This window comes from Parus major, chromosome 6 (genome assembly GCF_001522545.3).
Source record: "Parus major isolate Abel chromosome 6, Parus_major1.1, whole genome shotgun sequence".
Lineage (NCBI taxonomy): Eukaryota > Metazoa > Chordata > Aves > Passeriformes > Paridae > Parus > Parus major.
The window spans coordinates 8,123,377-8,139,050 of NC_031775.1; the positions used below are offsets into that span (position 1 = coordinate 8,123,377).

The 15,674-nt window shown below is 42.6% G+C and overlaps 1 protein-coding gene across 1 annotated transcript in view; it reads right to left on the bottom strand.

Moving 5' to 3' along the window:
* The window catches only part of CDHR1 (cadherin related family member 1), a 45,516-nt gene extending 31,031 nt beyond the window's left edge, over positions 1-14,485 (bottom strand). Inside the window, exons 1-7 of the mRNA XM_033515840.1 lie at positions 13,977-14,485; positions 13,113-13,208; positions 4,839-4,984; positions 3,948-3,998; positions 3,084-3,173; positions 2,503-2,589; positions 694-810 (exon numbers count right to left, since the gene is read on the bottom strand). Of these exons, the coding sequence (XP_033371731.1) occupies positions 694-810; positions 2,503-2,589; positions 3,084-3,173; positions 3,948-3,998; positions 4,839-4,984; positions 13,113-13,208; positions 13,977-14,037 (648 nt within the window). The 5' untranslated portion in view covers positions 14,038-14,485. The remainder of the gene's footprint in view (positions 1-693; positions 811-2,502; positions 2,590-3,083; positions 3,174-3,947; positions 3,999-4,838; positions 4,985-13,112; positions 13,209-13,976) is intronic.
* Between the last annotated feature and the right edge of the window lie 1,189 nt (positions 14,486-15,674).

Consider the following 15,674-nt stretch of genomic DNA (forward strand, 5'->3'; position numbering starts at 1 on the left):
CTACAGCAAAATTGCCCTCTTTCCACCCATGTGAGTCTGTCTGTGTGACAGGATTGTGAGACACTTCAAAATCTTGGACTTTTAATGCAAGCTATGAATCCTCAGCCAAGTCACAGGCACAGTACTGCTGGGAAAGACAGTGGCAAGAAGGGATGTGCAGCAATATTTGCATGAATTAAATAAGCTCCTGCCATGAGGCAGCAGAGAAGTGGAGAAAAGGAATGTCCACAGGTATTTCCAGTAAAGAAATCCATCTCTTGTGCTGTGCTGGGTTTAGATGTGCCCTGTGTCTAACTGTGGGTAATGACTGTGGCTCTTCTGCCTGCCAGGGGTTTGTCCTTGTGGCGGTAGGGCTGTGCCCTGGGCAGCATGAGCAGCCCTGAGCTCACAGGCTGATGCTTCTTGAAGCCAGGGCTAGAAACACCAACCCTTCACTTCTAGGTGAGTCTCATGACACAGATGACATGAGCAAAATATGGGAAACCCCCTCCCAAATTCTCCAGATGTTGTTCAGCAGCAGACACCTGCCACCTTTCCTCCCTTACCTTTCCATGTTACCCCCCACGCCTCCAGAGCTTACAGCAGGAGTAACTCTGCTGCCTTCATGCTGCAGCAGCACTTGTATTCAAACTAATTGGTCCCACTCAAACACAACACCCCACCTCCTCTAGTCTCACATAAAAGCCTTTTTACCTTGGCTACGACGACGACAAAATGTGTTCTTGATTTCTCGTAGTCCAGGGTGACCCCTGGTTTGATGCGCAGGACACCACTGTGACGGTCTATTGTAAACTTATTAGCATGGATGTTCTAAAAGAAAAGAAAAGAAAAGAAGAAACAGACAGAGATTACATGTGGGGAGATAGGACTGCCATAGGGATTCATCTTTTATTTCATCTGCTCGGAGAGAAGACTGGAATAATGATACGGTTTGGGTGAATAATGTATTTGATGAATTTCACCTCTGTGTGTTTATGAACAATTCATGAAGCAACCACAAGTCTCTCATTATTCAGAATAAATCAGTTACTTGTAATGTAGGTATTTTTAATCTTTTAGTATATCATTGTGAAAACTTAAACTTTGGCTAACTCAGTTAATTGCATGGAAAGAAGTAGGGAGACTTAACAGAAAAAAAGATGAAGGGAAAAGGAAGAAAAAAAGAAATCGTGTTACCCCTTAGTGTTTCAAAGTTCTACTGGTTTAAAAAAAATGCAGCAAACTTGCATGTATAGATTATTATCAAACACAGTGGTGGTCTGGTGATTTTTGTGATGTACAAACAAAATCTAAAGAACATGTGATTTTAAAAGAAGCCTAAAAAATGCATCCCTCCATTCTTCTGGAGTTATCTGTACAAACACCTCTGTTCCTGTACCCAGACACAATGGCCACTCTCAGATAATCCTGGTCATTTCAGCAGACATCACCACCTGCCTATACCATACTTGTGGAGGGGTTTTTTCTGTGCAACTTGAGAATTCTCAGAGACTGTGCCCAAAGACATGGCAAGATTTTTTCAACAATACACATATTTATCATTCTTTTCGCCACACAAATATATTATAAACTAGACATAGAATTTTGAAATTGCTGTCCCTTGGCTCATAGACTATCAGCTAAAGCCCTGTGCAAAATTGAATCTTGCACATGGATCATAATTTGTGAAATCAAAGCTAAATTTCAACAAGGCACTCAAGGTGTTCTTTCATGGTATGCCCAAGCTCTTAACAGGATTAGCTTTAGTGCTATGTAAATATCTTCAAACTTGTCTCCATATTTGTATCCAAAATTAAATATTGCAACAAATTTGCTTTGTTTTTTTGTTTGCCTTTTTCATGTTTCCTCTTGAATAAGGGGAACTGCAGATAACCCGGATGAAACTGCCTGTAGGAAGAAGGAATTTGAAGGACATAATGAAAAAAAAAGTGGCATAAAGAAGACCTGTCATACAGAAGTTCAGCTTTAATTCTGGAGCACTTTCAGTTCTTCACCAGTGGGCAGCAACTGAAAGAGTGGTTTCAGGCAGTCACTGCTTTGTCAGGGAGAAGATTTAGTACCTCTCATTTCACACTCTGATCCAGATATCAATTATGCACCAGCCTGCTACACTAAAGGGCACATTTATGTTTCCAGTGTGTTTTGCTCCCTAAAGAAAGCTATTTCATGCTTTAGAAATCCCATAAACATACAAGATTACCAGTTAATCTCCTTCTCCCTGTCCAAAGGAAGGGCCAGTAAGAGCCCTGCCAAGAGGGGTCCTGCTGGCAAGCACCAGAGTGCCAGTGGCAACTCCAGCTCCCCTTGCTGCCTGCTGGACCACCCTTGGCTTCTTGCAATCACACAACATCCCTTCTGCCAATGATTATTTTCTCATGCATGGTGCAAAATTGGTCCTATAGGCATTATCAGTGCACTCAACCCCCACAATCTTTTTAAAATCTGCTTTCTGAAATCTCAGTAAATGAGAGATGATTTGTGAAGGTACAGACAATACTTTACCTGCAAGAAGTAGGTGATACTTCCTCCAGAACCCGTGTCTTTGTCTATTGCCTCAATCTTAAAGATGCTGCTGCTGGAGGGAGTGTTCTGTGACCAGAAAGAGTTAGCAGAGTCACACAGAAGCAGAAAACCAGGTGAGTTAAAAGAAATGAAAAATGAGCATGCAGGTAGGCAGAAAAAGATAAATGGTAGAAAGAATGTAAAAGCACTGAGGGAACCAAAGAGCAGAAGGGAAAGAGGGAAGAGGTTAAAACTGGAAAACAAGAAGAAAGAAACACTTTGTGAAATAAAAATAACAGAACATTTTAGCTGAGACTGAGCGTATCCTATTCCCACTGTAGTCAATTCTAAAACCTCACGCTGACTCACATGTTGGAACTCACATACACCAAAAATAGCATACCTTATGTACCTACAGACTTACTCCCCAAATTTGCAGTGAATATTAAATATCTACCCAAACCCTAAACCAAAAGTATGCAAGTCTGTCCTGCACAACTTGTTATTTTATTGAAAACATATTAGCCCCTGTTTACATCCTACAGAAGTATATTTCCAGTATGCAAAGGAACTTCACCAACCTCTGGGACTTCGACTATGTAAGGTGTATTGATGAACTCTGGGCTCTCATCATTGGCATCCATTACAAGAATCCTGACTTTTTCAGAAACCTGAAGTAGAATATGAAGAGCATATTATGACTCCCATTATTTATGAATCCCATTATTTCCTATTTACAGAGGTTTCCTGGGCAGTGGTACCTGTTGAATGCTGAAACCTCCCAAACACTTCTTGCAATAATCTCAATTTCTTGGAGATGAGGAAGAACTCTAAATTTATCCAGTTTTTTGGATAAATCTAGTGATGAAGCCTACATCCTCCTGCTGCCAGACTGCTATCCTGGCTGTGACAGCATCCATAAATTGAAAATACCAAGAAAATCTGTGGAAGTAGGACTGGATGCCCAGTGCCTCAGATTAGTCCTTAATGATTAGACATGAACAAAGCTTTATCTAGCAGCAGACAAGAAAACCCCCACCACCTTAGCCTAAGCAAATCTTCTTAACATCATGCTGGAGAAACACTGTGGGGGTGGGGACAGGCAGCTCTTGGGTGCCCAACACTAGTTCCTATAATGTCACACATTTCTCCAAAAAGCCTCCAGATCTTAGGCACAAATCCGACTGTGCTGGCAGTGAAACTTCATGGGAGGCTGCTAAGTCAGTATTTCAGCTCACACTACACTGTAATTATCCTCAAATAGCTGAGCAAGGAGATGAAGTGAGACTTGATGAACTGTGAGTTCAGTGGCTTTTGGAACAGGAGGTAAGACTAATGAGATTATGTTTTCTGATCAAATGAGATAGTCCCTTTAAGGTAATTTAATAGGAGTAGGTATGTGAGAACAGTCATTTTGACAAGCTACAGCATAATTAAATACTTACTGTACTCAGGCCATCTGAAATACTGACAATAACTTCAATCTCATCTTCCTTCTGTAAGTGAAGAAAATTCTTTTGTTAGAGAGATGGTGTTTGTCCTGATTGGAAAAGGGACTGCAGATTTAAACCTGTCTAGGCAGGCAGATGAAAGTAACAACTAATACTACAAAGCAATCCCAGCAGAGGCCAGGAAGACCCCTTAGAAGCTCCAGCTCCTTGAACCTTCTGTAGCTACTGTCAGGAGATGGTTGCTCTGATAATCCCTGTTGCTTCTGAAAGTGCTCATAAAAATCAGTCTCCTTTTTTAAAAAATGTTCTCTAAAATTTGGTTCAAAATTCTTCTGTCTTAGAAGTTCTATATGGAACTTTAAAGGGTTTACCAAATATTGCATAAGATTCTCAGTGAGGAGATATGAAGGGTTATTGAACCTGTGTTCCAAGCATGTGTTCCAAGAATAAGGCTGCCTTTAGGCATCTTTAACCAGCACAGTTACATTGGCTAAAGGGCTATGACATACTAGAGAAGTGTCCTGAAACATTGCTTACACAAATCTTTACTTCTTCCTAATGACAGGAGAGTCCCCTGTCTGAGGATTTGATGACTCTAGCCCCCCATAAGCTCTGGATGGGGTGTTGGTGGGGGAAGACAGAAATAAAGAACATACTTCTTTTTTGAAAAAAAGTTGGACAGACAGCAGCTAAAAATTTGACAACAATGTTAGTGGCACAAGTCAACTGGAATGCAACATGAAGGGTGAAGTACAATGTCTTAGAATTGCAAAGTATATTAAATGCTTCAGGGGCTAATAAACTGGCCTTGTCCCTCAAAGCCTCAGATCAAATTACACAGAAAGAAATTCCACAAACACCTGGAGTGGTGCCATTTTATTTTACCTCTCTGTCAAGCTCCTCGATCAAAGTAACATTTCCAAGGTTCTTGTCAACAGAAAAGTAACGTCTTGATCCAGCTTCATAGGTCAGATCATATGTCACGGGATCTCCCTCTGGATCAGTTCCATTCAGAGTGTACACATGGGTTCCTGAAAGATTGGTATTCAACAGCATTTCCCTGTGGTTATTTCAATCAGTGAGTATTTCACTGGTCTGTTCCTAAGGAACTTGGCTGCCCTGCAGCAGGAGAAGGTTTTGTCAATCAAATCCACTTACTGGGAAATAGGGATAAGCAGACAGTTCAATAGTCCTGGTGGGAGCTTTTTAGCCAGCTGGTTAAACTGAGTTCATTAGTGCTGGTTTCTGTCACTTGAGGCCCTTTCCTGTGGAGCTGTATCCAGGTCAATACTGTTCATATCCAAGGGTTTATCTAGGTGGCAAGCTCTTCACCAGCTCTCAGCCCAGGTGAGCCACAAGTGATGCAATTGTACAACTGGGTGACAATCTCAGCAGTACAAAAGGCCCTCACAGACCTCTTCTTTGTAGGAACAAAAGAATTGCAAACTAGCATTCAGAGAATCTGGCAATCTCCCTTCAGGGGAGAGCTCCTTCAGGACTGGATCTGAGCTCTGAATCTTGGGAGGTGCAAGGATATTTTCATACTTTCCCAGTTTCAGAGTTAATCAATGCAAAAGTCTTCTTTCCTACTTCACTCCCACTCATTAGCTCTCTCTCATTAAATTCTTTACTTGACACACCCACTCATGCTCATACCAATTATTAAACTTTTCAAACTCATCAATGTATTTCCTTCAGAAGCTGGAGAAAGATTGTTATTTCTATTTTTAAACATTGAGAAGTTGGTGCCAGTTTTTCCACTAAACTGACTTTGTGTATTTTAAATTATAATTCCTGGGGGAGTTATAACACTCATATTTTCAAAGCATGGTGAGAGTGTTTATTAGCATTATATTTTAAACTTACATGTCTGTCATTCTACAGTGCTTTAACACCTCCATCCAAACAACTTCAAGCAGTTTACAAACACCAGTTAATTGAGCTTGAAATACAAATCACTGCTGTTGTTTCCTTCCAATCCACTGTGCCTTGGGTAAGTTACCTGAGAAATCCAGGTTGCAGAGGTTAAGCACAGAAACTGTGCTTTACATCTGACAAAGCCCTCTGCACTTGCAGCAAAGTGGCTCACTGGTTACTAGTGAGCTTTGCTCAGCATGCAACCCAAGGAGCCCTGCTAAGAAAGTTAGAATAAAGTTAAGGAAGAACACCAAGACTCTCAGTTTTGAACTACTCTGGTCCTGAGCTTGGCAGGTTTTTAAGTCAGTACTCAAAAGTGATAAATTTTCCTCATCTCCTCTCTTCAGTGGCATAGATCACTGACCAGATCTGTAAGCTTGTGTTTAATTCTAGAGCTTTGCCCACACCACTGACAAGTCAGCTTCTTGAAGGTTTCCTCACTTTTGTGAGGCAACCTTTTGGACCTCATTTCCCTCTTCCTTGGCATGCAAACTGTGAAGGTCCTCAGAGGCCTTAATGGACGTGGGGCATCCAGCCATCAGTGGTGATATTTCCAAAGCATGGCTGGCTTCTTGTTATAGCAAGAGATTATACCAAACCATGTGGAATCTGTGCTCACTTAGGAGCAAGCTCTCATATGATAATTACCAGGGCAATATTTGGGCAGCTTCATACAGAAAAATGTTACATTGCAAAAACCAACGCACCCACAAGAGCACTAACAAGGGACCCTGTTACAAGCTGGTTCAGCCAGCCAACAAATAATCAAGACTTGCAAAACAGTTCACAAAACTACAAAACACTTTTCCACATTTTTCTTGTACTTTTCCCACAAAACAGAATGGAAAATAACAACACATCTGTAACTGTGATCCCTGAAAATTATTAAGGGAAGACAATGGTATGATGAGACACTTCTGAGTGTAAAAACTCTCTAAACACAAGAAAATGAAAGGAGAGGAATTAACTGGGATAATAAATATATTAAAAAATAAAATATCATATTTTATTTTGATATAAAATAGTATCCTGAAAGGACACCTGCTTCCTGATACAACTGTCTGTGTAAGAGACAGAAATTTGAAAATTGTGGATGGTTCTGCAGCACCATCACTGACTCATTTATTCTTGTTTTCCAAAAGCTTTATCTAAATATCATGGCTGGGTCCAATTGGAGATTTAATGTGTCAATTGTCATAATCTCCCTGATATCCCTATAAATATAGTGCTTTTCTGCAGTCTTTTTTTGGCCATTGGTTATCTCTGCTTCTCAGTTGTTTTCTGCTCTTCTTCCTGCCTCTTCCTGTCCCTTGCACTTGCCACAATGTGCAGCTTGCAATCTGTGCTGCCTGTTTCCAGCTTGTGTGGATGTCTGCAGCAGCTGCTGAGCAGTGCTCTCTGTGCCAGGGACAAACAGGATGGACACCACATCTGGGCTCTCCCTGAGCCTGAGAGCAACCACCAGGCACAAGATCTCTGCTGTGGCTGTGCCTGCCCTGAAACACCCACACCAGCAGTACACAAATGCAAACCACTCCTCAGGAGGTACAGGGCTGGAGAACAACACACTGAAAGTTTATGTGAACCCATTTGAACCTGGGCTTGTTCTTTAAATCTCACAGCTTCCTTTCCTACATTTCTTAGAATTTTCTTATAAGGAAGACAGGAACTTTCTTGCTGCTAAGTGTGAGAAGAAACATTGATATTGGTACAGACTGAGATTACTGAGCTTTCTGAGCAAGTAATGATGACTTCATTGATCTTTACACTGGACTGTTTGCTTTTTAGCTAATGCTTCATTTTTCATAATACAAAATACTCGCATGCCTTTTAAATTAGATTGTGGATCAAAATATTTTTTCTAACTCATTACAATTCCTTATTTTTTATAAATTGTAATTTCACTGCACAGTACTCTCCATATCATTAACACCCCCAGGAACACTTCTCAATGCAGTGTTAATGCCAATTAAAAATCTCTTCTCAGTGCGCTGCCTCTACTTGCTGAAAAGGAAATAAATTAAAAAGATGGCTAAAATCTTACCAGAGGATACCAAATAAACAGCCTCCCCCTGTCATAAAAATATGGGAATAGAAAAATCTTTACTTGAGGATATGGGAAATGCCACAGTTAGAAGAGCTGGATACTCTGAGTACCCAGGGGATGATGCAGCAGGCTGGGACAGGGGAGTCCTGGGGATATACTTGCTGTGGCTTCCTCCCAGGAACCATGCCAGGCTTTTCCACTCTGTTTCTCTATTCCATCTTAAAAGTCATTTTGCTCTGTGCTCTGCCACTTGGGCTGTCTCATGATGCCATTGCTCTATTTTACTTCACTTTTGACTCAAATTTAATCACAGTCTCTGCCCTGAGCTCTGGGGCTGGTTTTGCTGTCTCATTGAAGACACGCTCTGCCTCTCTGCTGTGCAACACCCAGCAATCAGATCCCTTCCCTGTGAGTTAAACAAGCCAAGGACATTTTGGATTCATGCTCAGTCCTTTGCCACCACAGCTGACATCTGTTAACAAGATGCTGAGAGGGATGCATGGCTGTGCTCCCAGCACAGGACACCTCTGTTCCTAATGTCACAGCAAATACCACCTTGCCCAGGGCCACGTGCCTGCTCTCCACATGTCTCAGCCAAGGAAGGGCCCATTTCCCCAGCAGAAAAGGAGATGGACAGTTGACATGAAGCTATAGACTGCTGCTTTCACACCAAACTCACCCCAAGCACAGGGGAGCTCAGGCTCCTGGAGGTCATGACACACACCATGACTACCCCAAAATCGGCTCCTTTCCCATTCACAGACTGCTCCTTCTGGACCATGCCTGGTGACTGAACCCTCCCTGCCCCCTGGTGCAGCAGCTGGCTGGCAAGGCAGACATGGCAGGATCAGCAGCCCAAAAGGCACAGCTGCTGCAGCAGCAGCTGAAACACACCCTGCAGCTGCCAGTGCCTGTCATGGAGAGCTGGGACATGGCAGCACGGGCTCAGCATGGGGCCCGGACCATCACCCCACGGACAGCAGCAATATGTCCCTGTGGCACCCAGAGCTACCAGCTCCAAGGAGAAGCCATCTGAGTGCCATTTTCTGATGTATCTGCAGTTTCTGTCAGAAGAATCAAAACAAAATTGAAGGCTGTAACACCTGTGAGTCCTCAGAGCATCTCTGTGCAGTGCTCAGCTTTGCAGGAGGCTTTGCTGTGTGCACTTCTGGCACTGTGGCAGGGGTGCAGAAGGCAGGCTGTGTTTAACACTTCTGTCCTTGTAGCTCCTAGCTTTCCTAGAGGTGGACCAGGGTGACAGAAACAAGGAAAGAATAATAAGTACCACAGGGTCAAGAAGGCTCTCCACAGTTAGCTGTGAATGATGGGAAGAAAGGAGACCTGGAGTGGGTAGGAACAGGTCAGGCTTGAAGGATGAAGTGATCTGAAGGGATCAGTCACTCAGCGGTGGGAGGCTGGCAGCTGTAGCTTTGATCAAAGAACTGCCACTGCAAACTGGCTTTTAATGGGAGGAGTGCCTTCTTGGGGGCAAGGGAATAAACATAAAGGGGAATGCAAGGAGATCATGCAGAGATCTACAGAGCATTGATGATATTTGGGCTTTGAGAGAGTAATGAACTTAGGCCTGAGTATACTTCAATCCCCTGCTCCGCAGCTGTTCCCAGCCCCACTCTGTCCCCACTATGAGGCTTACAGGGATTATGAGGTAAGATGAAACAAACAACCTGAAATAGCATCCCACTCCTGCCTTAAGACCTTGATTAGGAGCACATGCACATTTTGTATGTACACATGCAAAGAGCTAATTACCCACCTGCCCTGCCAAACCACAAGCACCAATTGCTATTTCAGTTTATGTCTTCTCCCATTCTTCTTAAATCTGACACTGAAAGGGGCTGCTGTTCTGGCCCCTCTTACCCTGAGGGGTCTCATGTCCTGCAACAATAAATAAGATCTGGGAATCTGCAGGTACTTTCAAGTATTCATGCAGAAATTGTACTGTCTGGTTTTATGATAACTTGGTACACAAGTTACAACTATCTGTAAATAAGTAAAACTGGACAAGGGAAAAGAAGGTCAAGTTAAGGATGATATGAGAATGATAATGAATTTGGTGTGTTCACACTGCTGCAGAACTGCGATTTCTCCTACTACAGCCACACAGAGAATCCACCACGTCTTTTCAGTGTTCCCAAATGTTGCATGTCCCTTGCCTACACATGTCTGGGAATATAACTAACACATACTACTTTGCCAACCACTTGCAATCTCAGCAGGGCCAAAGACTGTAAAATTTCTGGAGGTTTATTAAAACTGCTGTCTGTGGCATTGCACAGATCAGACACCAGCTACAGCCAAGAAAAGCATCCTGCCCATGACTCCAAACTTTACGTAAGGACAGGGAAGAACTAATAGCAGCCTGCCCATTTTTGCAGCACATAAACTTGAAGCCATCCAGAATCAAAGATTCTGAAGTTTTTGTTCCCCTTTTTTGTCACTGATCATTCTGCTCAACCTGAGAGATGACTGCAGGAGTGTGGATGCTTGGGACTTCACATGGACATGGGAGACCAGATTCTTTCTCCTGCTTCTGGAGATCAGAGCAAGTGATGAAGAACAATAGTCTCCTCTGCAGTGCCTCAGAAAGGGCCAGCCTGGTAGCCATTTAGCACTGAGCTCTGGCACAAAGATGTGGCTGTGGTCTGATGTGAATTCTGGTCCTCTTTTCCTGTACAAGGCTGAAAGCACACCCAGCACTGCAGCACTGAAGTGTCAGTGCTGTTTGTGCCCTTCTCTGTGATTGTCTCTGCCAAAGCCTCCCTGAGGAGTGGCTGTGCTGAGATGGGCAGCAGCAGCCTGTGTTAAGCAAATCCCAACCAACCATGTTCCAATGGAACTTCTGAAAGTGCTTTCAGAAGAGTGGACCTTGCAGTACTTACTGCTGTTTGTTAAGGTATTCTGGGAATTAGCCTAAAGAAGCACGGGAAGCTGTGTGACAAAGCAACCAAATTTGTTCTTCTCAGAAGTAAGGTCTTATCTCTCTTTCCCAAGGGTTTCTACAGGTGGTTTGGAGTTTTCAGAGAGAAGCTGCTTCTCTCTTGTTTTTTAAAGCACATTTATACATCAAATTAGAAGTACAAGCCATCCAATTTAAACACCTGTAAGCACATTCTGGATGAAGCTAGTAGGCAGGAGGCACAGCAGCTCTCACGACAGAGCAGCCTGAGCTTTATCACTGCTGCAAGCAAAGCACAAGCTCTCCAGAGACCTGCATGTCCCTAGTCTGGTTGCTAATGCTACAAAAGCACATACAGAAGCCCATCACATACATCTCATTATTCTTACCCAGGCTAATTAGGAGAGCACTAACACAAGGGCTCTGATCCCTCCCACTGCTGTTTTGCTGTGGAGGCACACTGTCCTTTTCCTGGCAGCTGGAGCACCAGATCAGATGCAGTGAAATGACTGCTGTACTTCACTGCAGCAGGGAGTGCTGTCATCTGAGAGACCATGTGGCGCTGCAGTCCTGACAGGGGGGACATTTTTGCCCATGTTGTGGCTCTGTGCCATCCTTAGTTCCTCATCCCCACGTAGGTGCCTGGAGGCTCCCAGTGGTGGCAGGGAGAGGCTGGTGGTCTGTACATGTCTGCAGGCTGGCACCACACCAGGGAGTGGGAGTGGGATGGCAAGTGAACTGTACTGCCTGAGGTTTCAGCAGTGGAGTTGGCAAGCACCACCCAAACAAACTGAGTTGGGGTCCCATTTTGTGGCTGTCTGGCATTACAAGCCTTATCTACACTTGGACAAGTGATTCCACTGGCTAATCTAACTCCAGCAATCAGCAGAACCGTAGGGATTGCCAAGGCTGAACTAAGTGTGGTTTCCATGAGAATCCAGGCAGAAGTACAGCAAAAATAGCAGCTCCTCAGTCTGCCTCTGGCTTTTGCAAGTGCCACTACATTACTATATTACTGCTGGCCTTCAAGCTGAGGTTTCAGCTTAAGCTTGCCCAAGCTTATAGCAAATTCCTGCTGCATCATAAGCAAGCTCCTTTTAAATTCATCATCAGGATGTGACACTTCTACACAATGTGCTGCCTTCTCCCCCTCCTCTTCTAAAGCTGAGCAGATACAGGAGAATTTGCTGCTTCCAAATACCCCCCTGCCCACCCTCTAGCTGGCCCAGCATGGGTCCTGGATGACATTAACACCACTGGGTCAGAAATGGAGACTTGGAGCAAACCCAGCAGCTGCTCCCCAGCACAGAGAGTGACCTTGGTCTGGTTTAAGAAGGTGTGGGTGGCAATGTCAGACTTTGAGAGCAGGCTGTGCCCTCTGATCCCTCCCTCATCCTGCCCTTCCCCAGCTGCCAAAGCCCTGGGAGGGGGTGTTTGGGTGCACCCCCTGTGCAGCCATAGCTCTCTGCATGTGGCACAGGGTGCTTTGGTACCCAAATATTTTTCTGGTTTAGCCTGTAAAAGCTATGGATGAACAGAAGAAAATCCTAAATAAAATCTCAGGGCAAAGTTTGAACGAAAGGTGATGTTCATCACTTAATATATTTTTTATGTAATTGTTCAGGTGTTAGGAGATCATTTTTCCCCCACAGAAAATACTGATTATAAATCATCTTTTGTTCTTATTTAACTTTTCTTAGTGCATTAAAGTTAAAAGAAGCATAAATAGACCTGCCTCAGAGTGCTGAAATCTGAAAACTGTATCAATTTTTGAATTTTCCATAAAACAAAACTAAACCTTTTTAAAAAACATCAGTTATTTAGACAAAGCAATTTTCACTGCAAGTGGAAAAAAAATTCTACCATTTGTATGAAAAAATTAAAAATGTGTTTAGAAAAAAATCATGTCCCTTCCTTTACAATGTACAGCTTGTTTTTATCAAGGCTGATAAAATTACTAGAAATTAGGCTTTCTTCTTATAAGCATTTACAGAATTGGTAAGAAGCCTCTCACCACGAATTTATTTCTGACCCCAAAGGTCTGTGCTCTGAAGCTGTGAATAGATTGGTAGAACTAATAAGAGGGAGCTAGAATTCACGTTTTAAATTGCAGCTACAATTCAAACATGTCATTTTAAATTGAGGCCAGTTAAAAGCTTGAGAGAAAAACATGTAAGATCACAGCATATAACAACAACCTACAAGAAAACATATATGTTAATCATAAGAGCAAGCAACTTCAGTTTCACAGTTTAAACATAGAAATTTTAATACTGACCAACAGGCGTGTCCTCCGAAAGGCTGAGAAGTGCCATGTTCCCATTTGTGCTTCTGGCTCCATTATCAAAGAAATAGGGGGCATAATTTGCCTGAACTGTAATTAAAACAAAACAGAAGCCAAAGAAAAGCATTTTGTAGGTGACAGTTATTTGGCTGGCTCTGTTACCTGACTCTCAGTAAACAGGAGTTGTTTTGGGAATACTAGGAGTGAATAATACACCCAGTTGCTGCAATGGACTTTCAGAACTGTATCTGTATAGATATTTTTAATAAAATTACTTCTATATGCCACTGTGCCAGAATTTACACAGCAGGAAATAGAGAGTATATAAAAGAACCTCCAAACCAACAGAAACAAAACAAATAGCAGGATCTCCCTAAAAAAATCTCAACTAGTTCCAGACAGTTTCAATGAAAAATTAACTTCTTCAGCTTGCAATGATGGAACACCTCTCCTCTACTCTACACATACAAGCCTTAAACTTTCTCCATTGCCTCGATACCTTACCCAGTATTCTTACTGGGTCTCTAAGCACATCCTGCCCTAAAATTATGCCTACTACATGAGCAATTAGCCATAATTAAATACTTACTTGCTGCCAGACAACAGCAAAGTTAAAAAAGAACAAAACAAAAAAACAACAAATTAGTTGTCATTCTACTGACTGACTGTTAGAGATTAAAAATAGCCCATTTGAAACAAAACTGCAAGTATATAAACACAGAGGGTAACATTTGCACAAGGACCAGTAGCCAAGGAAAATATTTCAGAACAACATGATCAGTAAGGATAACTACAGGATTTAAGGTCATGCTTGTATTCTCCTATATTTTTACTTAGCAAAGTGATTATTGTACTCACCCAGGCAAACATGCACCAAACTGAGAAATAAGGAGGGGGTGAAATGCCTTACATGCTTCATCCCACTGAAGAAAGAGCCAACTTCTTCTGTGTTATAAGGGTTTAGTCTTTTTTTGTTTTTTTTTTATTTTTTTTAATCTCTCTGAAAAGTCCAGGAAAGTGTTCTTCAGACTGATGTAGCAGAGAAATGTGGAAGAGGCAGTAACAGATGCTAAGATGTTAAGCGGATGACACGTCTTAATTTCTGAGGAATTTAAAGAAGCTCCTCCCTACCACCTAATTAGACCAATTGCTTTGCAGGGAGCTGTGGGACTCATTTCTGAGACAAGATTTGGAGGACTCAGTGTAACTCTTATGTTTTTCTGTTGGTGCTGTATTTGTTCTGTCCAAGTCAGGGAGAAGGTAAAGTAGAAATTTGTTTTCTTTCTGAGCTCTGTATTTTATTCTCTAAGCCAGTTGTCTGTTTTTAAGAGCTAAAAGAAGTTTATTTTTATTTTAGCTCTGGTAATCTTGAGAAACTACAAAAGAAGAAAATCTAATATTAGCAAAACCAGTAGAAATTATTGTTACCATTTTAAAGAAAGCACTTATGATAACAAAAAAATACACAACATTGCATATTAAAAGTGCAGAAGTCAAAATGTTCTTTTTGAGTTGGCCTGATAATTTAACTCTTAAACTGTATGAATTGCTGAAAGCATCTTTTACTTTCAGAAGGAAATTTCCAACATATTAAGAAGTGTGTTTAACCATCAACACGTCAAAAAAGTTAACAGCGTGCCTTTTAAAAATTGCTTGTTTTGACATATAGAAGGTGTTTGCACTAACTAAAATATATATTCCAATATACTGTATGGTTAAAAATCAGCCACACTGAGGATGTTCACAGATAAACCTGCTTGAAAGGAGCTCCATCAGTGACAGCAGGTGACTCAATGACCCTCGTGGTCCCTTCCAGCTCAGAAGATTCTGTGACTGTGATTCTGCAGCACCTGGCTGCCAAGCACCGAGATGTTTACATTGGGGCTGAGCTGTTTAAACCTGACCTGCAGCAAAGCACTTGCCCTTTAAGGATGTATTAATGGAGTTTTCTAGGTTATTTAATTATCAGAGTGAAAGAAATGTCTAAGAAATGAATCAGTCAAAGAGTTCCCCATCACGGTGCTTTAAAAAGTGGCAGGATCTGCAGGTGCTGCCTGGCAGTGACCCTTGCTGCAGTGGCACAGGAGAGGGAGGCACATGCAGTGGAAACACTGAAAGCAGGTGCAGAGCTTCACACAGAGCAATAATGAGGTCTTTGGCTCCCTCAGTCAGCCACATTTCATCACAGTTTGCTAGAGTTTCAGAAGGGAGCAGGTCATTGTTGCCTAGACACAACCCCACAGACAGAGTCTCCCCTCCCAGCCCTGGCCTGTGGGGTGCAGAGCTGAGGATGAGCAGCTCCCCAGGGAGAGCTTTCATCACTCTTGGAGGAGAGGGACAGGCTAGGCAGCTCCAATATATTTTTCCTACAGAAGGAGCTGGCAGTTAGATCCTGTCACACATTTATAGTGTGCCTTACCCTGACCTTTGCGGGGGAACAAATGCTGGAGGGGGCCTTTGCTGCAGACACAGTGCTGCTCCCATGCTGTGGACAGGGCTTGTGGGCTCTGCAGATCCCCTGGGATCTACAGTGCTGCTGGCAGGACATCTCTGCCT